At 52.1% G+C, this 6,708-nt stretch overlaps 1 protein-coding gene across 2 annotated transcripts; it reads left to right on the forward strand.

Moving 5' to 3' along the window:
• The first annotated feature begins 1,728 nt into the window (after window positions 1-1,728).
• Window positions 1,729-6,507, forward strand: Ppm1m (protein phosphatase, Mg2+/Mn2+ dependent 1M). Of its 2 annotated transcripts, XM_026383902.2 has the most exons (10): window positions 1,729-2,055; window positions 2,663-2,786; window positions 2,926-3,180; window positions 3,701-3,813; window positions 4,169-4,253; window positions 4,359-4,477; window positions 4,643-4,706; window positions 4,899-5,006; window positions 5,118-5,266; window positions 5,660-6,507. In XM_026383902.2, exons 1-10 carry the CDS (start codon window positions 1,832-1,834, stop codon window positions 5,802-5,804), a joined length of 1,386 nt encoding a protein of 461 aa, XP_026239687.1. In that variant the 5' UTR covers window positions 1,729-1,831; the 3' UTR covers window positions 5,805-6,507. The 2 variants fall into 2 exon arrangements, with proteins under 2 accessions (XP_026239687.1, XP_026239688.1); XM_026383903.2 differs by lacking the exon at window positions 4,899-5,006.
• The last annotated feature ends 201 nt before the right edge of the window (window positions 6,508-6,708 follow it).

The following is a 6,708-nucleotide window of genomic DNA, read 5'->3' on the forward strand; positions in this document are numbered from 1 at the left end:
TAGTCTCATTAACTTAGATCCTTAGCAATTGAGTGAGATCTGTCTCAAATTTTTTTAAAATAAAAGGACTAGAGATGTAGCTTAGAGGTTAAGTGCCCCTGGGTTCAATCCACACATAAAATCTCATTACAGAAAAACCTCAAGTCAGGCTGGGGTTCTGACTCAGTGGTAGAATGCTTGCCTAGCATGTGTGAGGCCCTGGTTTGGATCCTCAGCACCACATAAAAATAAAGGTATTTTTAAAAAGCCTCGAGGCATCTACTGGTAGGGGTGAGGAGGTGACTTCACAGTCTGTCTCACTTTGGGTCCCTGGTTCATTTCTGTCACAATGACAGAAATGACAAGTGTCCTTAAGGGTAATTTTCTATGGCTTTGTCCCCACTCACTTGATAGCTAGATCAAGCACCATCTATCATTAACTTCCACTATCATCACAATGGGGGCTCAGTGGGACAATGCCTGGCTCTTCTCCATTAACTCTGTGCCCAGTGTGGGCGTGGCACACATAGGGTAATGAGTTAGCCACCATGCTGCTCTGGATCTGACTCATCTGAGGGAATGGGTGTTGGGCACTGTTCTCTGTTCTAAGAATCTTTCTCCTTGGGCTAGAGAAACTCTATAGATGGGACAGGGCTGGCTGCATGGAGGAAGTGGGACTCACATGATCCTGGGCTTGGGAGTGGAGGTGAAGGTAGGGACTCTTCATATAGCCATCCCTGGGGGCTCTGGGCTGTGGGGGCTTATGGACTTTGAGTTTGCTTTCTGGAAAAGGAAAGAGGAAGAGAAATCCCTTGGGGGTGGGAGGTTGTTTAAGTCAGCTGCACTGTCAAAAAGGAAACAGCACAGCTTAGAGCATCAGAGACTTCCCCTCAGTGGGCCTCAGAGTCCTCCATTACAAAATGGAAATAGCAGTCATTCACAGGGTGTTGAATTTAAAGTGTCAGAAGAGTGACAAGGTGCTTTTAAAATGTAGATATGAAAGGGGAAACTGCTGCTGACCACATGGTGATAGCTAGCCAGGCATTACGAGGAGACTGAACCATCTTTATTTTCAGCGTGGAAGAAAGTCTTTCACCCAGTTCTGAACTCTAACCAGCTAGAGCCTTTGGGGGCACCATGGATTCGCCTTTCAATTCCCATATGTTCACTCACCCTCTAGTGAATATCCTGCTGTCTGCCCAGAGAGGACATCTTAATTGGAGGAGCAGCCATTTGGGAGACTAGCCTCTGGGGCAGGAGCAGCCTTTCAGGGTGGGGAAGGCCCAGATGACCATTAACTTCCATCTGGGGGTGGAGATGCCCGGCTGGGTGGGTGAGGAACAGAGACGTCCTGAGTGAACACCAAGTTTCTTACACACGCTTACTCAATGTGTCTATCTGACCCCCCCAAGGACATCCTGTCCCCATCTTCCTCTTGCGCAAGGTACCCGCCCAGCAGAAAGAGGCTTGAGGCTTTGCGGTGGACAGGGGCCCAGTGCCTGCTCTGGATGACTGTCCACAGCATCTTGGGTAGCAGGAGGGACTTTCCCCTCCCAAAGGCTAGTGCTCTACAAGTGTGGATGAACATGTGATCCTGCTGTGTTGCTTTACGCACACAGGCGACTTCATTCTCTAGGCCTGTTTTCCAGTCTGCAGAGTTTGCTTCTTAAAGGTGTCGGCAGGATCCACAAGTCTGAGAGCTCAGGCCCGGCACACACTTCAGGCCGTAGGTGGGGTTAGGCGCGTCTCCGCCCAGACCGGCTCCCGCCCCCAGCCCGCTTCCTCCTCCCAGGGGCGGTCCCGCCCAGCCCTCCGGGCCCGCGCACCGCGGGCAGCCCCCTGCAGCCGCACCATGTCCGCCGGCTGGTTCCGGCGCCGCTTCCTGACTGGGGGTCCACTGCCCGCGCCGCGGCCGCCCGGGCCACGCGCCAGCCCTGTGCCCTACCGGCGGCCCCGCTTCCTGCGTGGCTCTGGCTCCAGCCCAGGAACCGCCGACGCCTCGCGCCGCTCGGACTCCCGGCCAGTGCGTAGCCCAGCGCGGGGCCGCACGCTACCCTGGAACGCAGGCTACGCCGAGTGAGTGCCTCCAACCCGGGATACCCTTGATCCAGGAACCCCCATCAGGGCTCCCGCCTTATCCATCCAGTCGAGGGTTCTCTGCCGATCTAGAAAACAGGCTAACCTGAGTGACACCCCCATCCCACTTGTAGATAACCCTTCTTGTCTTCAACTAGTGACTCCTTATCCTACCTCAGTGTTTTCTTTGGATCTCCAACCTCCTTAAGAGAAGAGTGTTGGTGGGGAACGACTTGCACTCCAAGACTTCCAAGATGAGGCCGGGAGACTGTAGAATTCCAGCATTGTGGGATTTGGGAATCCCAAATCTCACCCTGGGTTATATGGCCTGTGCTGTGTGGAACACCTAAGATGCGGCAAGGGATAGGAAAGGGAACCCTTGATCTCTGTAGAAAATTCACTCCTACTTCAGCCCTGGGTCAACAGATAAGACTCTAGAGGGTCTGGGCCTTGACTTTTCTCTTAGTCACAAAGCCACTTAACAGGAAACTTAAAATTGCCCAGAAGTTTGTCAGGAATAACACTCAGGAACTGCTGCCTCTTTCTGGGGTCTCTGTACCCAAGGGGACACAGGTATGTCACTGACCTGACCTTTTTCTGGCCTCAGGATCATCAATGCAGAGAAATCTGAGTTCAATGAGGATCAAGCTGCCTGTGGGAAACTGTGCATCCGGAGATATGAGTTCGGACCTGAAGAGGATAGGGAATGGCTGACTCTGTGCCCAGAAGAAGTAAGTGCAGCCAGTTCTGAACTTTTCTTACAGGCTGGGACCAGGGTATACAGGCTCTTGCCTTGCTGCCCATATCCTAGTGCAAGGTGGACCGGGGGGGAAACTGGCAGAGCCTGACATGGAGGCCCTTCCTGTGCAGTTCCTGACGGGTCATTACTGGGCACTATTTGATGGGCACGGTGGTCCTGCAGCAGCCATCCTGGCTGCCAATACTCTGCACTCTTGCCTGCGTCGGCAGCTAGAAGCGGTGGTAGAAGGCATGGTGGCTGCTCAACCCCCCATGCACCTCAGTGGCCGCTGTGTCTGCCCCAGTGACCCCCAGTTTGTGGAAGAAAAAGGCATCAGGGCAGAAGATTTGGTGATTGGGGCCCTGGAGAGCGCCTTCCAGGAATGTGTGAGTATACCCTTTGGGGAGTAAGGGAAGTTTTTTATCCCAGGGACCTGAGTGGGGCATCCCTGCATAACATAATCCTGCATAACATAACATATAAAGCCATGATTTGACTGGGAAGACATAATTTGAGTTTGTTTCTTATTGTCACTGTCATCTTAATCTCTCCTGTTTGCTCCTTCTACTACATGCTTTTTTTTTTTTTTTTTTTTTTTGGTAGGTGGGATTGAATAGGGCCTCCTGCATGCTAGGCAAGTGTTCTACCACTGAGCTACATCCACAGCTCAGTGCACTAAGTGCTAATGCTGCTAGTCCTTGGGGCAAGGGCTGGTTTCTCTTCCTCTGTTTTGAGTAGCACTTCCCATATCTGCATCTTCTAACCACAGGGATTGAGGACTCATGGCTGGACTTTGGGCTGGTACTGCCAGGCCTGCTGTTGGGGAGTGAACCTTAGGGTGGGATTGGGAAACAGTGGTATGATGGAAGTACAGGTGGCAGCTAAGATGGCCTCGGTTTGCTCCAGGATGAGGTGATCGGGCGGGAGCTGGAGGCCTCAGGCCAGGTGGGCGGCTGCACAGCTCTGGTGGCTGTGTCCCTGCAGGGAAAGCTGTATGTGGCCAATGCTGGGGATAGCAGGTGAGTTCTTGGAGTGTGGGCAGGGGTGGGGTGGGCAGGAGAAAACCAGAAATGGGACAATGAAAGATGACCGGAAGTGGAGGTTTAGAAATAGGGAAGATTGAATGGCCAAGTTGTTTGTACCTGGCATATGTCAAGTGTGAGGGTTGCCAGGAAGAGCATCATAGGGCCCTTAAGTGCTAATGTGAAAAACTGAGCCTTACCCTGAAGACAGTCTAAAGGGCTTTGAACCAGGGATTGATATGGCCAAAGCTGGCTCCTGATGGTGAAGAGGGGCTGGCAGGAGGGTATCCATGGATGAGATCTATGAAGATCACTTCATAGATCCCTCCTCCTCCTCCTCAACCCCATACAGGGCCATCTTGGTTCGGAGAGATGAGATTCGGCCGCTGAGCTCTGAGTTTACTCCAGAGACTGAGCGGCAGCGAATCCAGCATCTGGTAGGTACCTTCACCAGGGGGAGGCTATGGATCCCCAAGTCCTGGATCCAGAGCCACAAGGGGCCATAGAAGGGAGACTGACCTGAGCATGGCCTCCCCACCCAGGCCTTTGTCTACCCTGAGCTTCTGGCTGATGAGTTCACCCGACTGGAATTCCCTCGGCGGCTGAAGGGGGATGACTTGGGGCAGAAGGTTTTGTTCAGGGATCATCACATGAGCGGCTGGTGAGGGGGGAGGGGGAATATGGTGGGGAGAGACTTGAGGTCCAGGCTCAGCTGTGCCATTCCCCCTCTTCCTGGGCAGAGTGGGCCCTATGAGGGTAAAACAGCTGGGCCCTGGGTTGGGAGACAAGTGAGGGCTTGGGCTGATGCAGGCTCTGCTTCTGGTAGGAGCTACAAATGTGTGGAGAAATCAGATCTGAAGTACCCACTGATCCACGGACATGGCAGGCAGGTCAGTACCTGGTCCCCCTTCAAGAATCTCCATCCACTTGCTCTGTGAAGGTGGGAGTTCCTTTGTTCCTTAGTGGGGTCTGTTCCCTTGTTTCTTCTTCAGTGCACAGCTCCTGGGGTCTACAGTCCACCCTTTCCTGTGTGCTCAGGAGTGCCAGGGTCTTATCACCTCACATCTCTCCTCTTTCCTCAGGCTCGGTTACTGGGAACGCTGGCTGTCTCCCGAGGACTGGGAGACCATCAGCTCAGAGTCCTGGACACAAACATCCAGCTCAAGCCCTTCTTGCTCTCTATCCCACAGGTGAGAGGACAATGTATTCCACTCCAGCCTCCATCTACCTGTAAAGACAGGGAGTGAGCCTGGTGGGAGCCAGGAAGGGAGCATTTAAGGATCCTCAGGCTTAACTTTCAGGTAACTGTGCTGGATATGGACCAGTTAGAGTTGCAGGAAGAGGATGTAGTTGTCATGGCAACTGATGGACTCTGGGATGTCCTGTCCAATGAGCAGGTGGCATGGCTGGTACGGAGCTTCCTCCCTGGGAACAGAGAGGATCCACACAGGTATGTAGATGCCAGGGACCTAAGTAGTTAAGCTGAAACAGCACTGCCAGCCAGCCCAATTAGGGCTGTCTCAAACTTCTCAGAAAGTAGGGGGAGTGATTGTGGGTCAGAAAAAAATCTTAAGGCTAGGGAATAGAATATACCTCAGTTGGTAGAGTGCTTTCCTTGCATGCACAAAGTCCTGGGTTCCATCCCCAGCTCACACACACACACACAAAAAAAAATCTTTGGGTTGATTCCTGTGGTCCTACCAGACTTTTTTGCTCAGCTCATAGTTGGACTACATTTTTTTGGGTCCTCCAAATGTCCAACCTTTGCAGGGAGTTCTCCTGGAAGGCTGGCCTTGTCCCTTTGCTCTGCCTCCAAAGTACATCTGCATGATGGTCTTCACAGGTTCTCGGAGTTGGCCCAAATGCTGATACACAGCACACAGGGGAAGGACGACAGTCCCACAGGGGAAAGGCAGGTGTCCTATGATGACGTCTCTGTGTTCGTGATTCCCTTGAACAGCCAGAGCCAAGGAGGCAGTGGCTACTGAGGATTCTGACACTGCATCCAAGAAGCACTCCAATCATTGCAGTATGGGCATGCCTCCATTATGGCCAAGAGAAGGCCCTGTTTGTCCCATCCCCAGCCACAGCCCAATGTTCCTGCTTCTCACCCAGGTTCATCTGTTTCAAGGGGATTTTTTATACCAGGCAGCAAGAGCTGGAAGGGTACAAAGAGCCCAGCCCACCAGGTCCTGCCTTTTACAATAATCACATCACTCTGGTAGAGGGATCTGATTTCCTACAACTTAGGAAACCCTTGTGAGGCTTCTCAGACAGGATCCTCAATAGCCCAAGAATTATTCTTAGAAAGAGATACCCACATTAAGAGTATTAGTCAGATGCCACAAGGGGTAGCGTCCTGTATTTGGATACAGGTTTTCCAATCCATGAATGTCGGGGCATCCATTTAACAATCCCCCCAAGAAAATCTTGGGCAGTCTCACATTTGCTAGAACACGTATCTTGAAGAAAGCTCTGGAGGAGACACCAGCTTAGGTTTTGCCCTGTTCTCTGCTGTTGGAGGGCATGGCCCCTACAGCTAAAGTTGGGGGAAGAGCAAAAAGGGGCAAGAGGAACTTCCAGAGTTGGCTGGGCAGGGAATGCTTATCACTACCTCTGGCCTGCCCTTCTGACTTGCTTCCCCCTGGCCCCAGGCCTGCCCTAGTCTCACCCCCAATGCCTTTGCTTTTGTTTCTTATCACATTCCTATTATTAAATGTTCATTTGCAGAAGAGTCCTTGTGAATTGTGAATTGCTTGTACAGCTTGGATTAAGGGCACCTTCCAGAGGATTAGTTTTAGCTCTACCATACAAACTTGCATAGAGTTGGAACTATTTTCTCTGAAGCCCCCCTAGTTCTTATCTTGAGTGAGTCCCCCCCAACCCCCATTG

This window comes from Urocitellus parryii, chromosome 2 (assembly GCF_045843805.1).
Source record: "Urocitellus parryii isolate mUroPar1 chromosome 2, mUroPar1.hap1, whole genome shotgun sequence".
NCBI lineage: Eukaryota > Metazoa > Chordata > Mammalia > Rodentia > Sciuridae > Urocitellus > Urocitellus parryii.